Genomic DNA, 19,122 nt, shown 5'->3' on the forward strand with positions numbered 1-19,122 from the left:
GCAGCAAACATTTAACAGATGAACCGGTGATATTCCAGCTCTTCGGAGCTCCCCTCCATCGCAGACATGTATTTTCATTCACTGTGTTGTTTCCCATTTTCAGGACAGACTGATGTACGTGCAGAGTTTGACAGTCGAAGGTTGTTTAACATTCATCTGCAGGAGGGTTTCTCTGAGCTCACCTTGAAACTAATCTTAAGAAACAATATTTTTGACATTAAATACTTTGGAAGCTGATGCAACTACAAAAATCAACTCAAAGAAGTGTAATATATATATATGATTATAACACACAATGTTGACTTCAGGATGATGCAGAAACATATTCTTTTCAGTAAGTTTTTTAAGTCTATAATATTTGCATAATCAAACATCCAGAACCTTTAAGATATTTGAATTAGTAAAATAAACATTCTGGTGGAAAGATCAAATGAGATTCATTACTTATTAATCAGAATCATATTAAATGTTTTGCCTGATTGGAGGGGACCTTTAAACATTCGGAGCCTCGTCACTGATGTTGATCTGCCTCTTGTAGCATTTAGAAAGTAACAACAAGACAAACAAAAACTGTTTATCTGTTTAAACTAAAAAAAATAAAAAATAAAAAGTCTCTCTTGAGCGAATCAATGGCCCCCACACACATCTTACAAGGCCTGAAAACAAAACATAATTCCACCTTATTAACAGCTTCATGTCGTTTTTTTGCTATCTGAGCACGATGCATCGTCTACAGCGTCTGGTTTTGTGTTGCCACAAACAAGACAGTGAAAAGTTGAGCAAAATAGAGGTTAATCTTAATTGAAAAAAAAAATTACGGAAAGAACTTAAACACTGCTCCGTGATGGGAGCAATTAGATCATGCAAATTTGGATATTTGCGTATAATTATTACCAAAGGTCACAGCAAAAACAATTTAGGGGTAATTAGGAAACAGTTTGCAAAAACACAGAGGGCCCTATTTTCACTGGAGCCCATCCAATACTACACAAATTGATTACGGTCAGTGTTGCGACTTCTCCACATTATGCGGGGCACACATGGACTATTTTTTTCAGAATTACCCTTTGAAGTCCTTTTTGGATTGTACAGACGAAATGAGGTGCTGCAGTACAAATCATTCAATTTCCAAATATTTTTTTTTTCTTCTCAGGTTGAATACAGTTCAACACCAGGAATTTCAATTATTCTGAAAATATATTAACCTTCAAAGCAAAAAGGAAACACACACATTGACATTGACTGAGCGCCACTGCAGGGTGTCAATGCGTTTAGTTTGACTTGAATAAGCTCTTTAGACACTCGAGTCACAAAGAACGACCCGGTGTCAAATGTTATCTGAACCTTCAACAATCACTTGTCTTTCCTGTCATATTTCCTGACATGCATTTGCAATACTTTGCATTCACATACTTTCAAACCTTGAGCGTCTCTTAAAAGACGTTTCTGTCACATTCGGGGAAGTACTGCAAGAATCAGTTCCTATAGAAAGAAGAAAACGACCAACCGCTACTGTGAAGGAATATTGGCGTACAAATGGATTGAGAACAGTGCACGTGGGGATAAAATGAGAAACGACGATATTTTTTTTGTCGTAAATGTTTACGGCACTCATTTACAGAAGGAAACGCAACAAAACCTATAACGATGGCTGATATAGGACTGGCACATTAGTACACACAACAGAAAGCTTAGCTTAAATGCAGGCGTTTTATGTACAATAAATATACAATCAACTTCAGTCTCGTCTTCTCTCACTTACACAACCTTTAAACAAATATTTTTTTATGTAACTTCGCAATTTTATTTGTTGAAGTTTTGAGGCAGATGATGTCCCGAATGAAAATGCAGCATTTAAAAATCTTATAAAGGGTATGAATCGAGACTGTGTTTTTTGATAGGATTCATCTTGCAGCATAGAGTCCTTTTACTCAGACCTCTTCTTCACCGCTGTACCATCACTAAAATCTGTTCGTACAAAATGTGATTGTTCTGTTCCTGTTCTGATAATGCTCTCACCAATTTGGTATTCTGTGAAAACTGAATAATAAAAAGAAAACCTTGACATCTTGAGGGCATAGTTTGCTGTATTTAAAGGTAAATGAAAGGGTACCGTTATCTGTGTTCACAATCACCACATTACCAGGACACATAACACAATGGAAATGAAAGAAGTATCCACAGGTCATTTATATCTCTTCTATTAAAATCTTCACAAAAACTAACTGGTAAACAAGCCAACCTGCAAAGTGACTGATGTGTACAAACTATATTTCCTCTCAAGCTACTTTCAAAATGCTGAAACTTCCAGCGGTGCCGTTTCCTTCTTCTTGGTATATTTCCCTAAAGCAGCCTACTGTCATTCTTTCTGCTCAAACAATACGGGAGGGCATTGGTTAATAAAAGGATTAAGCTGCTAATTGAAACCTTGCTAGGCGATTAACACTTTTTCAAACCATAAGAACAAGCCCGGCTATGATTAATATACACCTGTCATAACTAATTACATTAATTCTAAAGAATGATTAGGCCTGTCTCACTATGTCTTCCTCTCCTCTATCATACTCTGCGCTCATGGTTAATAGATGTGAGGTGGCCCATGACTGTGGGGATAAACACTAAGAGATCATATAAACAAGACTTAAGAGTGCACCGAGAAGGTTCTTTGTCTTATCATATAACCACATTTCCAATCTATGTTTGCACCAATAAACCCTTTCCTTAGTTTAAAAGTTAAACCGAGCTTTAGTTCGCATCTTTGCATGACGCCACTGCAGAGGCTATTAGCTGCACTGCGAAAGGCAGATTGGGATATTTGTTGGCAGAAGAGTCTGAATAACAGACTGAATTATCCCTCAGTGGGTAAAATCAGTGATCGACAGACCATAATGAGAAACGCTGCACAAGAAACCCTTTTGGATGTTGTGGAAGAAGAAGGTTCTGTGATTGATGTCTAAAAGAAATTGCATACAATTAGTGGTTAACATGCACAATTCAATGCCAATCTCGATATAAACTAAATGCTGTGAGAAAAAGATGGGTTCACAATTGAGTAATCAGGCCTCTTGAAAGGTTATCATTTGCTTGATTTTACACATCTAGCAATCATTTTTTGGTTCTTATGGTTTTCGTTGATTGTCGAGCTGCCGCTTTGTTTTAATGCCATTCATATTAAGTATTCTAGGCATGATCGTCTTTCAGGGTTCAGTGGCTCTGCCAGTAAAATACAGCATAGAAATATATATATAAATCATATTGTATACAAGTTAAATGAAGTCAACGACCATAATTGACTTGGTATCCATGGATTTATGAGGTCAGTACCACATGGGGCGTAATTTTACGACTTGTAATTTCCGTTTTATTTTAGATCACGAGCGGATCGGAAAAGATTCATCCTACGAACAGGAGGGGAAGGTCCAGTTTGTGATAGACGCCGTTTACGCCATGGCTCATGCCCTCCATAACATGCACAAAGATCTCTGTCCTGGAAAAGTTGGCCTCTGCTCCAAGATGGAAACGATCAACGGCACACTGCTGCTCAAGTACATCCGCAACGTCAACTTTATAGGTGTGTATTCCTACTTCGACCTGGTTAAGCTCAAAGCTGCACAAAAAGCACCCGTTGCCGTGACGAACCAGTTTTGTCATTTATATTTGAAAAAATAATGAGTTACAGGAAATACTTGTACCACCAAGTATTCTACGAAATGTAATGCATCTTTACAAATATCTTTATTTGTGTGAAAGCAATATTTGACAGTTCTTCCCTTCGGAGGCATTTGTGTGGTGACTTCTGAAGCAACTTGCATGTCCTATTTTTGGGTTCACCACCAGGCTCATGCAGAGCCTTTGTGAGTATACAGTGGTCTCCAATTATCAGGCTACTGAATGTAAATTATTTCCAGCAAGTATAAGAGGCTGAGAAACGTAGGAGGGATGACAATCACCAGCAGAACAACGTGTTTTATCAGAGTTGATGATGTGCAGGAACTGTGCTTTGTGAGATTTCCCGCCTTATCTTGTCAGCATTGAATTGCCCACGCAAGAGATCTCCTGCTTGAAATGAACAGACTGCGGAGTTAGAACATCGTACATAAATAAGAGTAGGAAGAGAGTTAACAGACAGAACAACAGAATTGGGCATCGGTAGTTTTCCACTCCTTATCCTAACTAAACTTAAATTCAGTTTTTTAGTGTAACTGGCAAATGCAGTGTGCAGTTATCTCTGCACACAGAAAGAGGAATAAGTTAAATACACTTATTTGAACAAGGCATAAGCCACATGGCACTGACCCTCACATCTTCTGAATCTTTATAAAAGTATTAGCTGAACATCTAAAATGTAATAGGGAGCAAAAGTTCTGAATTGATTTCAAATTTTGCCTCCGGTTCTGTTCCTCAAGGTAATTCCTCATTGACTATTTCTTTGACCGGTCTTTCTGAAAAAAAGAAAGCTGTTTCTTTCAGGATGATTAAAGGTTGCAACCTTTGTTCCACCTCTTTTTTTCTTCTGTAATCTTTGCTGAAATCCATAAAAAATTTGACACTTTTCAGCCCAGTCTGTCCTGCTGTTTTACAAAGGCTGTCACAATAATGAATTTTTAGTTACCGCCTAATGGTCATGGAAGTAATTGTGATTTACAATTCAATTGTCTTTATTTCATGTTCATTTATTTACGCCGCTGTAACAGTATAAGCTTACTGATAGTTTAATAATATACCTTATGAAGAAGACGAGCTATTCACTGTTTGCATTGAAACAAAATCGAGGGGGGTTAATGTCAACAGATGCTCATTGAAATGCAGTCGCTCTAACATTAAAAGTTAAGCGCCTCAAGATAAACAGTTGGTGGCGCTGCACCTGCACTCGTGTGTCAGTAAATCAGGAATTGGGCACAAATTTATCACGGAAACGCAGCCTCTGGTCTGAATTAAAAGAGCACCAGTCAAACCTCAAACAAAAAAAAACAACGTGGAAACGGTGATGGAGACTTCTGCTAGTTTCATGATTCTAAAGATTATGCCAAACAATTGTGGTCAAATCTAATAATCCCAATCATGCGGTTCTGAAATAATTATGATGGGCTTGAGTTATTACTCGTCAGCCCCTTGACTCACTCCGGATGTCTTTTGAGGGGCTGTTATGGCCTCGGGCTGATTGGAAATGGTATTTGTTAAAAGTTGGGGAAAATATTGATTAAGTTATATTAAAACCCATAAATATGTCCTATCTAAACATGGAGAGAAATAGAAATGTAAAGTTTCATAAAGTTTCCTTATTTCTAAAACAGAACCCGCTAGCCGAGCTTCACTTTTGCTCTTAAAAAAAAAACAAAAAAAAAAACGTATAAAACTGTAATAGTTCCACTTGGAGAAGTGTTGACTGAAGACCAAGAATTGCATTTGCTCTTTTCCTGTTTCTGCATGTGCATTAAAAAAAACATAAATGTTTTAAATATAATGACAAATGCCTCCAGTACAGTTTTTGTCCTCCATTTGGTTTTGTAAATCAAAGATCACAGGCGTTTCCAGAAGATGGACGTGATGAACTTATTCAGAAAAAGAGTGGGCAAACGGATATTTTATTTAGAAAGTGCCAAGTTCACACTGAGGTCAATTCTACAAAAGTACCACTATAATTTAGCAACAGGTAAGCTGGACAATTAATTATAGGCCAACGCATACAAAGAAGTCCGATAGGTATTCAAACATGTGCCCGAATATAACCTGCTGGCTTATAAAGGTATCATAAAAAATGTATGCAAAATGGGGTCAGACTCCGTTCAGCGTCAGTATTTCTAACAGCATGAGCTAATTATACGTCAGACGAGTGGTGGGTCTTGCAATCGAGCAGCGTGCAACACGAGTGGTTTGACACGGTGTCAAACCTGCTCCACCCTCACAGATGATTATACAGCGATGGATGCATTTATTTCTATGACCACGACAGATCTTTGAGTGAGGGGCAGTCACGCCACAGCCAAGTACAGGACAGGAATAACTTAAAGGAATTTAGAGAGAAAACTGAACTTCTCGGTGATGCAAAACACTTCCTCTCTACGGCAGAATCCAAAGTTCATACGCCGGCGTGACCGGTTGAAGCTTGGTCAGCTGCCTCAAAGGGCTCAACTGGAAAGTGTTTGCAGGTGGGAAGCAAGAGAGCAAGTCCTACAGTGGTAACACCGACTCCGACAAGTCTCTCCTGGTGAACTGTGTCACTGGCGGACAAACCGAGCATGGAGGGACTCCAGAAACCTTCAACCTCAGTTATTTGCTCAAATTCAGACAAGAATCTCTGGTATTTGTAACACTTGTCTGTGAGACACAACGGCAGAAATAGGATAACGTTGTAAATTAGAGCTTCAAAACGTCATAGGCAGGAAGCTGCCATGATTAGATGGGTCAACCAAGCATGTGACTTAAACATGTGAAACTTTTGTTCATTTCCCATTTCCTACAGACAACTAGCATTTGTTCCTTTCAATTACAATCTTTTCTTAACCTGAAACATGTTGTAATTTTAGACATGACAGGGTTCCCCACTCCTAACCCCCTAACCTAACCCCTTATACTCTTAAGCCCTTGGCCATTTGTTAAAAGAAATGTCCACCTTCCAAAAAAAAAAATATAATTTAGTAATAACTGTAAAATTGTGAGGCCAAAATGTAAAATCACAGAATTTATGAATATGAATTGGGAGATGAGCAAATTTTGAAACACAATAAGTCCTCTTTATCTTTATTAAAAGGCCATGGGAGGGGGGTGCTTCGGGGCATGTCTGAATTGTTGAGTTCATTTGAAATAGACTATGAGCCACGATCTGCTTTATGAACATCGCAGGTTCAGTGTTACCGATGACGATGATGATTTAAAAAAAAAAAAAAAAAGGGTTGGATTAAATGCTGACTCCGTGCAACACGCGTTGCTTATGCTGGCGGCAATACTTCCGATATGATGAACCACTTACGGACGGTGGTACGGTGAGAGGTATAGAGTCATTAAAGCATTCAGGGTGTTTGTATCAATATGCAGCATATGCAGTTGTTGAGGATGGCTACGTGTAACAGTGATGACAAATGATGTTTTCCTGCTGATAAGGCTTTTAGATCAGGGTAGGTCAGGTTGATCATTGAAGGTAGATGGTGGTCTACAGCCTCCACCTAACAAACTAAGTGTACGTGTAGGTGAAACACCCCAAAAACCAACAAACAAAAGAATCAAAATGTAAGGCCCGGGATTGAATTTTCTTCCTCGCTGGTTTGAAAGAAGACAGTATGAAAGTATATCTGTGAAGATCCTCTAGGTCTGTGTGTTATCCGAAGGCAACTGGACTTGCTGGAGAGAGTCGCCGCCAGTCAGCTGGATTGGAGGTGAAACGCCTTCGGATAACACTTAGATATGAAAACGATGAAAGCAAGAATACGAGTCAAGTATGGATGGATATTTCTTTTTAATAATGTGCTCAGCAAAACCATTTCTTGGGGGATGATATAGCTGCAGCTGATGCTAATGTTTGCAGCATAGTTGTCATCCCCGATGGATATCGAAAGAAACCTCGCGCAGCGATGTTTTACCGTAGGCTCCATCTTCAAAGTCAAAACATTGTTTACCTGTTCCTGAGCGAGCTTATTACTGCGTAAGCAGGTCAGTCCTCATTTGTGTAAAATTAAAAAAATATAGTTTGGATTTGTATCCTGAAGTCACGTCTGTTTAGCTGCTCGAGATCTTGTAGATCAACTCTCAGAGCAATAGAGGAAAGCTTTAATCCAAAATGCTGAATAGAATGCATGCGTTATAGAATTAAACTTCAATTCGTCATGCATTCCTTTTTTTTTCATGGTGTAATAAAAGGCTTGTCAGCACTGAAGCCACTGGGTTTACAACAGGGACGGCCAGAAAAATCGATGCTACACATTACCGGAATACCGCCTTGCTTGCTTGCCTTGCTTTTAAGAGTCTTTTGCCACGGAGCGATGGACGACATAAAAGGTCTGGAAGGAAAAACAACAGGAATGTCCATACGGTCCCGGTGCAGTCCGGGAGTTGTCTATAAGCATCCATGCTGACTAAAGGAAAGAGGAAACCCAAGCGCCATAGATACCGTAGGACAGGGGTGTCAAACGTACGGCCCACGGGCCGGATCCGGCCCGCCAAGAGGGTCCAGCTCGGCCCGCCGGATGACTTTGCTAAGTGTGAAAATTACAGAAAGACATAAATTGCATTTCTATGAGAAAATGGAGGTTTATGAGTACAAACGTTTTGTTATTTTTTTTTTTTTAATCGATCCAGTAATTGCTTCAAAAACAGCGTAAATGGGCTGATGTCTGAGTTTTTGGTCTTTATGTTTCTAGTTTATTGTAGAAAGACCTTAAAATAGGGTTTATCATCCAAAAACCTTCACCAATGATTTAAACAGAGAGAAATATTGTCGTTATTATGCTATGATTTTATTGGTCTGGCCCACTTGAGATCAAAGTGGGCAGTATGTGGCCCCTTACCTAAAATGAGTTTGACAACCCTGCCGTAGGAGAAAGTTGACACTTATTGACGCGTGGTATTAGGATCGTAATCCCTGCGACGCTGAAGGAAAACGGCCGCCGCTTACATTCGGGAATAAGTACGTACTCAGTGGGACGCAGCGCCATTTTTCCTGAGGACATTTTCTCTATACCTTGCAAGACATAAACCGAACAGTAAAGTGGTGTTAAACGTGCAGTGATTAAAGATTGGCTGCGACTTCAGTGTTTCAACGCAGTCGTTTAAACGCTGTCTGTTCTCATGTGGTCTGATTACTGATTTAATTTGCTTGTAACTTGAGAAAGTCCTTAGTTACGGGATCATATATCACCACATTGTACAGTAATTGGCTCAGACATCACTAATGGCAATTAATCGCCGTTAAAAATGTTAAGCTGTGGATTTGTGGTTGCATGTACAAGCATGAATGAAACTGTCTAGTTTTGTGCTAAAAGCTTTGTAAAAAGCCAATACAGGGATCTCAAATTCAAGAGTATAATATTTACTGTGCTTAATAATGAATCGTCCTTGTCTGAGGAACTATACAATATTAAGCAGTACAGCGAATTGTGATGGGATACAGTTTCAGAGACGAACCTATTCCTGAGGTCAGTGTCGTAAAAGAAACGCAATCAACAGCAGCGCCGGCCCTTAACTCTGCCAAGCTGAATGATTCATAACCATGGAAGACTTGGCCTCCACATACAGTCTCTCTCAGCTCTTGTATTCTTAAATTACTCGCATGCATTTACAAGAAAAGCAGGGGTAATAATAATAATAATAATAATAATAATAATAATAATAATAAAATGTACGTTTTAAAATTGTATTGTTGGGTTTATGGTTCACCAAAGCCACCTCCACACTCCAGAATCTGTACATTAAAAGTTTCCACACATAATTTACAAAACGCGTCGCAATTTTGATGGTTTTCGGTGAATTGCTTTTAGCGGGGTGAAAGGATTAGGGAGGAAACTGTGACGAGATGAAAAGTAGTTTTGCTGGAATGCATGATAAATGTTTTTAAGAGAAGCCTCATCGAGGTTTGCCAATGTGTCCTTTTCAATAAACCGGCCTTAAAACGCGGAAGAAAGTGGAGGATTGCAATTTGAACTAAACTCATTTGAGCTGAAGCAGAAGAAAAAAAATAAGTATTAATTATTGTCATAATTGCAATCCATGAATGTTAATCATCTTGATGTATTTGTTTGTGATTTTAAATAGAATTTTACACTGCCTGCACACATTTCCTCTGGTATCACAATAGTACAGTTGATTTAGCTCTCGATGGTATTCACATAGTCTCCAGATTTAACACACAAAAAAAAAAAATCTGAGCTGGTTATTAAACAAGCAGTTTGTTCATATTTGCTGGCGGTGCATGAAAAGTACTGCGTCTTTTTGCAAGCGAAGAGGTGAAACTAATTGATGAAGGCAATGAAATTAGCAGAAACATACATCCCACTTAATTCCTTCTACCGCCGAGATGGACAAAAAACTCTTCATAATTTCAGCGACTGCCTGCTGTTGTCTTAAATAGTGGATAATGTAGCAGAATGATAATAATGCAATTAAATCCTTTGGGGTTTGATGAGAAAACTGAGAAAACACAAGTGTGCAGAAGAGAGAAAATAGATCTGGTTTCAAAGCCTTGACTCAAAGGTTAAAAAAAAAAAAAAAAAAATCAATACTATGACCTAAAGGGAACAAAACTCAAATGCAAATAAATATTTCCTTTTTTTTTTGTTTTGCTTATGACACAAATATGATCGCGAATACTTGTGGAACGTGATCAACTCTCCCCCAGACGGTGGAAAACACAGTCTTAGTGTCTAAACATGATGCAGTATCCCCTTCCCTTTTGCAAAAAAAAAAAAAAAAAATCACTTTCAACCCTTTGATGTAGCTCTTACTGTACACAACATCCAGCAACAATACCGACTGCGCAATCCAAAACACATTTCAGCTGCGAGTTAACCCGGGGCGTTCTTTGCGCTCTTCCGTTCGCCCATTTTACACTTGTTCCGGAATCGCCGAGCGTGAGACGATTGCGTCAAAACGGGAGAGAAAGCAAATTTTGGCAGGACCGAACCGGGACAGACAGCCGGACGGCTGTCGACGGTCCTTTTCCTCGGAGAACCTCCGCGGCGGGCTCTCGTCGCTGAATCGGCGAAATCCTCCCCTCCCCGTCGCGAACGCAATTTCTCCGAGCGACGGGGCGACGCGCCCGGCAACGTCTAGCTTCGCTCCCATCGTTAAACGCTTTAACCGGCGACGGCCGGGAAATCCCCCCCCTCCCCCCTCGCCTGACTCCTTTTCACGTCGGGCCGGTACGGCGAGGGGACGTTCAGATTTGACCGTTTAAAAACGAATAACGCGTTGTTGTCGTCGTTGTTGTTGTTGTTTTTTCTCCCCTTTATCTTCCTCAGGAATTGCCGGAACTCCGGTGGTCTTCAACGTGAACGGAGACGCTCCCGGCCGCTACGAAATCTACCAATACCAGACGACGAACAACACCGCAGAGTACAAGATCATCGGTCACTGGACGGACCAGCTCCACTTGGACGTAAGGGCGTCGCCGACGTCGGATAAAGCGTGCCCGGACAAAATGGACGCTCACATTGCGACAGCGAGAGGCGCTTTTCGTCAGCTGGGAAAAAAACGAACCCCGAAGGAAGATGCCGTGCGGTGAAATAGGGAGAGAGGGAAAAATGGTGGAAAAAATGTTCACAAGAACACCTGCCGTGAGATGAACCCGTCATCAATTGGGATTAAAGCCGGTGAACTCAAAATGGACGTCCTCATTTGATTGTGGACTCTCCTCCGGCGGCGCCGGGCCCGCCTCTTAACTCCCGTTACGGGGAAATTTACAGCGTTCGCGGCGGAGCTCCGTTTACGCACCGTCTCGTAATTCGTCGCCGTTATCAAAAGATTATGCCGAACACGTCTCGGTCGTGTCCGGTTTTTAGGGGGCGACGGTCGACGGGATAATATTCATAAATCATCCTTTTCCTGTTTGGCTTTTAGACTTTATGAAAACAGAGGCGGACGGGTGCTTTAGGTCAATGCAGAGTCTGAGTGTACGGCGTTACGCTGATTTGAGCGGGCCTATAATGGAATAAAAAGCATCGTTTCCCATTAACCTTATTTCCCCCAGTCGCCTAAACTATCCAGATGTTTATTTGAATAATTGAATATTTCCTCTCCGTTGCCGCGCCCCCCCCCCGTTTCACTCGAGATCTCGTCAGCAAACTGCAGGTCAGCTGCCTTTTTGGAGGAGCCCGACGTGCAGTCGTTGCAGTTCCCCCCCCCCCCGTGTCAGATCCAGGAAAATAAACCCGTATCGTTAAAAAAAACATAAATAAAATAAAGCGCTCTGGGTCACGGGGCGAAGGCTGGAAAACAAGGTGGAAAACACCTTCCGTGCAGACTGAACCTCTCCTTTCTCCTGCTTCTCCCCTGCAGACCGAGGAGATGCGGTGGCCCGGAGGGACGCGGGAAGTGCCTTCGTCCATATGCAGCCAGCCCTGCCGCGCCGGCCAGCGAAAGAAGACGGTGAAGGGAATCCCATGCTGCTGGCACTGCGAGAACTGCGACGGCTACCAGTATCAGGCCGACACTCACACCTGCAAGATGTGTCGCTTCGACCTGCGGCCCAACGACAACCACACCGGCTGCGACCCCATCCCCATTGTCAAGCTGGAGTGGAGCTCCCCGTGGGCGGTCATCCCCGTTCTCATCGCCGTCTTCGGGATCATGGCCACCGTGTTGGTGGTCGCCACCTTCGTACGCTACAACGACACGCCCATCGTGAAGGCGTCGGGTCGGGAGCTGAGCTACGTGCTGCTGACGGGCATCTTTCTGTGCTACGCGACGACATTCCTCATGATCTCCACCCCCGACGTGGTCGTATGCTCGCTGCGGAGGATTTTCCTGGGCCTGGGTATGAGCATAAGCTACGCAGCTCTGCTCACCAAGACCAACCGGATCTACCGGATTTTCGAACAGGGCAAGATGTCGGTCAGCGCCCCGCGGTTCATCTCGCCCGCCTCCCAGCTGGTCATCACGTTCAGCCTGATATCAGTGCAGCTCCTCGGCGTGTGCATCTGGTTCGGCGTGGACCCGTCGCAAGCCATCATTGACTACGAGGACCAGCGCACGGCCAACCCCGACAGGGCCCGCGGCGTTTTGAAATGCGACATATCGGACCTGTCTCTCATCTGTCTGCTGGGTTACAGCATGCTGCTGATGGTCACCTGCACAGTTTACGCCATCAAGACGAGGGGGGTCCCCGAGACGTTCAACGAGGCCAAGCCCATCGGCTTCACCATGTACACCACCTGCATTGTGTGGCTTGCCTTCATCCCCATCTTTTTTGGGACCTCACAATCAGCAGAGAAGGTAAATATTCCGACTGAAACGAGGTGGAAGTTCAAAGCAGGTTTGCCCTGTTCCGGTGTTTTTGATCTGTCTGGGAAGACGCCCATGCAGCCACTCGACATTCACCATTTGTTGTCTATTTACAACGAGTGCAATCGGCAGCAAGTACATTTAAATTCGCCCGTGCACATCAGATGTCAGCTTTCCATTTATACTTCCCGTGTGCCTCATTGTGAGGAAAATGGCCTCTCAAATTACACGTGGCGTAGCACGCACCTCTTGTGTTTGTGGACGCTGCCACCGTTCATCGCGAGCCGACGGGCTTTGCGCTCCGCTGCGGGGATTACAAGGCTTTTGGAGTCGCCTTGTGAGGATAATTCATTCACCTCAAGTTTGCTTGGATATGTTTTCTTTAATTGTGTTACTGCGCGTTTGAATCAGCTTCCGCTGGGTGGGAATACCGAGTAGTCAATTACGGCACATTCACGCAGACAGAAATAGATAACGCATGTTTGTGAAGTGGCATAAAATTACTGTGGTTGTTGATGTTTCTTGTCAGTTGAAAGCGACTCACAAATCACCCCTTAAAAGTGCTCATTTCAAGGCTGTGACAGATGCACATTAAAAAAAAAAAAAAAAAAGCAGAGTGTGGAAATGTTAAACTACCAGTTGGAATAAATGCATCAGTATGGGAATACTGTGGTGCTGCACAATAACAGACCTGACGGCAGCCTTTCGACTCTCAGCGACATAAAAGTGTGTGCGCGCGCTAAGAAGAATGCGGTGGATAAGTGTGCACGGTGCGAGCAAAGTGACAGTAACGCCTCGAGTTTACTGGACAAAAGGCTACAGGCGAAGGGCCCTCTGAGGGAGACGCACGCTTCGTTCTCCTCGTGTTGAAAGAAATATGGTCGCAGGAAACCGGCGATATTAAAATCATCTTTTTGGGAAATGTTTGGAAACAATCATTCTTCTCAATTTTGGCATTTTTATGGCAGCCCAATCCACATTGTTGACATGTTTGTAGCCAGGAGCTACGGGTGCTGCGTGCGTGTAAACACAGCCGGCGACGAGGCAGCCAAAAATACGGATCATTCCTTCGCTTCGCGTGTGTCTCCGCCACTGAGGAGAAGGTGGATAAAGCGAGAGGGGAGTTGCAAGGGTTTGCATTAAATCCGGTTGTCACGAGACCTGTGATCACAAAGACTGAAGGTTGAATTCGTGTCTGTTACAATTGAATAACCACACAGCCTAAAAGTGAAACATCATCACAAACTGTCCAAGGTTATATTTTCCATTTCTCAGACAAGCTGGTTTTTTTTTTCATATCCATTGAGTAATATCTTACATATACCATTAAATATTAATTCATTCTTGTTAGATGTGACAGTCCATAACCTGAACTTGTTTTTTTTTTTTTTAAATACTCATTATTTCAAAGGTATTAATAATTAAAAGTATTCTTATGATTAGTAGGCTTACTGTGATCTGGCTCTTTCCTTTGCAGTGTTACAGTGCAAAGAAACAGTAACTGTATATATAGCTCTTTTACAGCCAAGCTACAGTAAATTAGACTTCTCATCGAGTTCTCATTATCGGAATAGGACAATTCCAAGACCCCAATTATATATTTCTTGAAAAAAAAAATATATGTCAGATTAAATTATTGGAACTAATTTGATTTAATTTCATCCCGTTAATAAAACCCTAAAACAAAATGTTTGGGTAGAAGGTCTTAGAAGCTCTGCGGAAGTGTGTTCCTGGTCGTATGCTTGTTTATAAGTAGGGACGACTCTGACTGGATAAGAAATGTCAAAAAGGGGAACTCCTGCTTTAAACAAACTTCAAAATGGTTCCTGTCGACAGTTTTTTTTTTTTTTTTTTTTCCCTCCCTCACTTGTGCCGATGAAGCAGATTGGAAAAATGTATGTCACCGAGGCCAATGGAGGTAGACAAAGGGGTTCTGGGCTCCCCCCTCACGGAGTGACTCCGCTCGGTACTCCAGAGGGCTCGCAATATTGTTCCCAACTCACCCCGGGCCACGCCTAACCTTCTCAGGAGATTACAACACTCCCTCTCCATCACCTGCAAACGCTCATGTGCTGCGTACAGCATGATGGACCACAGGGCTCCATCACTTCCATCTTCTACCGACATCTTTTTTTTTTTTTTTTTCTAAACTCGCATGGCTTAAGGAGTTCCACAGAGCTTCCACAGAGCTTCTAAGACCTTCTACCCAAACATTTTGAACGCTTCTCTTATCGATTTTATTCCATCAACGTAGATCATAATTACTGAATAACAGGCTCCATGCGTTCACGGTAACATATGCGACCAATAACCCATCAGGTTAACTGGCTCGTCGAACGAGCGGGATGAAGAAGCGGGCTGCGGTTTGGACAGAGGAAGAGTACTGGAATTTACAGTTCAGCGTGGCGGAGCTTTTACCGAGTTACTCTCTCAAAAGCTCATCTCCCTCATGCCATTTGTTTACAGCGTGCATCGCATTCTTACAGTTCACCAAAACAAAAGATTTAAAAAAGTGAACGCGAGCTACATATAAAATAGCGCAAGTCCGTGGCTTATATGTCGGGAGCAGAATCTTCTGCACTAAAATAAAAATGACTTCTGGGATCGGCTCCAAACGTGCCGGTATCTGTATTCATTTCGACGGGTAAGCAGTAGCAGCGGTTTAGAGTTTCGCCGAGACGCTGCGCAAACGTTCTCGCCGAAAACTCTTTTGGTCTGACGGCTCAAGGGTTTGCTGGGTATTTTGTTTTTGATAGCGTTTTGAGCCGTACTCGATACGACCACCAGAGGCGCCGGCGGTCAAGGAGACACTACCGCGTAAATGGAAATGTGGGCGCACCGGTGCTATACCGTTGCAGGAAGTCAGTCTGGAGCGTTGACAAGGTCACGTGTTCACTTCACCTTTCGTTTTGCGGCTGGAACCGACCGAAGGTTCCGCAAAATCACGCTCGGTGCTTACAAACGAAAGCGCTCGGGCGGCTGGAGCGATGCCGCGGGAACACCCTGGCAACACACTGTACGTCGAGACGTAAACTTAAATGCCATCTTCTGAGGTTTACGTCAACTGACATTTACATAAAGCCTTTCCTGGCCACGTTACGGTAACACTCCGTGAGCGTCGCGAATCAAGACAAAATGTCACGTTTGCTGCCGTACAAACAACATTTGTCAAAACCGCATGTTGCGAAACATCATCTGTTACCGCTGACACGTGGTTCGGAGCCCTGTTGGCTATTCCCATGTCAAACTACTCAGTCATTTGCGATGTCTGTGAATGTAATGTCAGACACAACTTCGGGCAAATCTCTTTGAAGGATGTCTCCCAGCTGCGTCGCCACTGTAAACCCGTCGCCTTGTGTTTATCAACTTCAGACTTGGAAGAGACAAAGTCTGCTGTTCTTTTTATCCCCTTTTTTTTTTCTCCAATTCATATTTTTCACACCGCAGTACTTTGAAAAGGTCGGGAAAAGGATCACCGTGAAACAAGTATTTGAGTTCCTTTAAAGGGTTTTTTAATTGTTTATAAAGGTGCAATTTGAAGTGTGCACGTGTCGGAGTCGGGTATAATCCAACCGTTATATTTTTACAGCCCCCCCCCCCCCCCTGCCGTCGCAATCTCAACACCAACAAAACCAAAGGATAGACTGCGCATGAGTTTCTGGGATGATTATCATAAATGACAAATCACTCGCAGGCAGTTTTAATATGCTGTAGGATGTTTCTCTCCACTCCCCGGTTGTTGCCTGCAGCTATAGATCTACTTCCCAGCTGTGAGTTGCAGCTGTCACCGGCTTCAGAGAACACGCAATCCTTATGCTGTTGTCTGAAACCTCAGGGTGAAAGACATCTACACACAGACTACATAAACACCCATCAGGGGGGCACTCCTATTAGATGTATATCATAAATAAACGAACGCAAAAGATGAGAGCGCAGCAGCGATGGGAATTAAAAAGAGAATGACCGTGCGGCGCCGCATTGCCATCGCCGTGCCTTGTGTGGCAATTACATGACGCGTGCTTTTCAAAGTTTCGTTTTGCCATTACGGGATGTCATTTGCAAGAAACTATTACCCCTCTGCTTATTTGAGTATCGCCATGTCTGCGCTGCAAAACTCCCGTTGGAAAAACTTGGAGGACAGGCGCACGTTGTTCAAACCGCGCGGGCTCCGAACGACGCGATCTTCGCGACCGCGAGCTCAGTTCAACCTGACACTCTTAAAAAACGACATCAATTTCCGTCACCGCCGGCTTCGGCAAGTAACCCCCCCCCCCCCCCCCTCCGCCCCTCCCCTTCTGTCTCCTCCGCAACACAGATGTACATCCAGACCACAACCCTGACCATATCCGTGAGCCTCAGCGCGTCGGTCTCTCTGGGAATGCTCTACATGCCCAAGGTCTACGTGGTCCTCTTCCACCCAGAGCAGAACGTGCCCAAGCGCAAGCGCAGCCTGAAGGCGGTGGTCACCGCGGCCACCATGTCCAACAAGTTCAACCCCAAAGGCGGCCTGAGGCCCAACGGAGAGGCCAAGTCTGAACTCTGTGAAAGTCTTGAAACACAAGGTTGGTATCACGTCCGCTGTTACAATAAAGAGAAAGAAAAGATACATTTAAAAAAAAAAAAGAAAAAAAAAAAAGATCTCAACCAGGGGCTGATTTTATGCCGAGGCACTTTCTGTGTGCAACTGCAGCTGTTACAGAATACCCATACCGCTACTACTTGAAAAATAGTGAAGGCTTTTTAGATCGACGTGTCGCACTTCGGCACTTCAGGAGATTATAAAGCATTTCGCGAGCATGGAAGAAGTCGGGTTGTCATTTCAGTTCCAAATCAAGCGGAGCTACGCTGTCTCCCTTTTGAAAGCGAGTCACCGCAGATGGCAAACAGAACGGTGCGAATAATAGCCGAGTGTAATATTAGCTTCGAGCCAGCGCAGGAGTCGAGTTTTCAAAGTTCGCCTTTATGAAAAAAGGGGGTTTAACTGATCGGCAGAAGGCCGAGCTCATGCTCTCGATGTTCGCGGCCGCTCCGTTTTATTGGGATTGTCCTGAATTTTTAACACTTGGAAGAGCAAAGGAGTTGTACTCTCGCTAACTCTCACCACACTGGATTTGTGAATCAGGAGGTGTGACGGGTTGCCCACACTGTTCTGATTTTGAAAGGGACGAAAAGGAGGTTGGAAAAGAGGATATTTCAATCACCGAGATAAAGTGTATGAGTAGGCAGTCTCTCTCCCTGTGTGTGTGTGTGTGTTGGGGGGGAGGGGGGGCGGCTTAATTCCAATCAAGCAACCCCACATGTTCCGATTACTGAAAGGTCCTGATTTTATACTCTGACAAGCTGAACAGTATACAATGATGTGTATTAAAGCCTGCGCCCACTCTTGCATGTATGCCTTTTTTCCTGCCTTAGAATAGAGTTGTTATATCTCATCCAATTACAGAGACCATTTATAGGTTTTGATTCTCACCCTCTGGTTTGAACTGTGAATTTCTAACAACTGCTCTTTGTGCTTATGTGTCAGACTGTGTTGAGGGAGGGGAGCCTTGTGAGGGACTTTAGACTCTCAGGTAACCCAATTAGATGATGATTTTTTTTATTATCTGTGACCACATTTATTTATTTTTTTTACCGTTAATTTCTGCTAATGTTCACCACAACACCCGTGCCTGCCTATATACTGTTGCACAAAGCATCCCAGCTGCCCCCGGCTAAAATCCGGCACCCCGAATGACACGAGGCAGTAATCACGCGCCCACGAATCCACTCTTGACCAACACACATTAACTTGGACAGACGACATAGGTGTGCGCTGCTGTAAAATGGCCAATCAGCGTGGTAAAGCCTGTTAACGTGGGAAGATGACATCACTCTGTCTGAGTGCAGGAGACAAGCGATAGCCGCGTGTCCTCTGTAATTTGTTTCCCCCGTTGACAAAAGAAGGAATTTGTTGTAATGGGACGACAACAACAACAACAATAAGAGAGAACAGGAAAAGACAGATGGGTCTGCCTGCTCCAATTCTTTCTGGACCATCTATTCTTTATCTTGGCCCCGCAGCGCATAAATATTCAAATAAGGTTCATTTATCAATGCTTCTCTTGGAAGAGACGCTTTGGATGAAATGGCGAGAAGCCCCCCCCCCCCCTTTCCCCCCCCGCCCCGCTCCCCCACCACCACCTCCCCCATTCA

General features: G+C 43.3%; 1 protein-coding gene across 4 annotated transcripts in view; it reads left to right on the forward strand.

The window, feature by feature from the left end:
• Positions 1-19,122, forward strand: part of LOC138192787 (metabotropic glutamate receptor 4-like) — a 182,267-nt gene that overhangs the window by 156,774 nt on the left and 6,371 nt on the right. Inside the window, exons 7-11 of one of the 4 annotated variants that reach the window (XM_069140451.1) lie at positions 3,371-3,571; positions 10,950-11,086; positions 11,986-12,921; positions 17,246-17,492; positions 18,455-18,500. In XM_069140451.1, coding sequence (XP_068996552.1) covers positions 3,371-3,571; positions 10,950-11,086; positions 11,986-12,921; positions 17,246-17,492; positions 18,455-18,492 — 1,559 coding nt within the window. In that variant the 3' untranslated portion in view covers positions 18,493-18,500. Of the gene's footprint in view, positions 1-3,370; positions 3,572-10,949; positions 11,087-11,985; positions 12,922-17,245; positions 17,493-18,454; positions 18,501-19,122 lie in introns of those variants that run through there. The other 3 variants (XM_069140450.1, XM_069140453.1, XM_069140452.1) reach the window with 3 other exon arrangements.

The sequence above is a fragment of the Embiotoca jacksoni genome, unplaced genomic scaffold (assembly GCF_022577435.1).
Source record: "Embiotoca jacksoni isolate LCO1_2020_lvr unplaced genomic scaffold, fEmbJac1.0.p SCAF_9, whole genome shotgun sequence".
In the NCBI taxonomy this organism is placed as follows: domain Eukaryota; kingdom Metazoa; phylum Chordata; class Actinopteri; family Embiotocidae; genus Embiotoca; species Embiotoca jacksoni.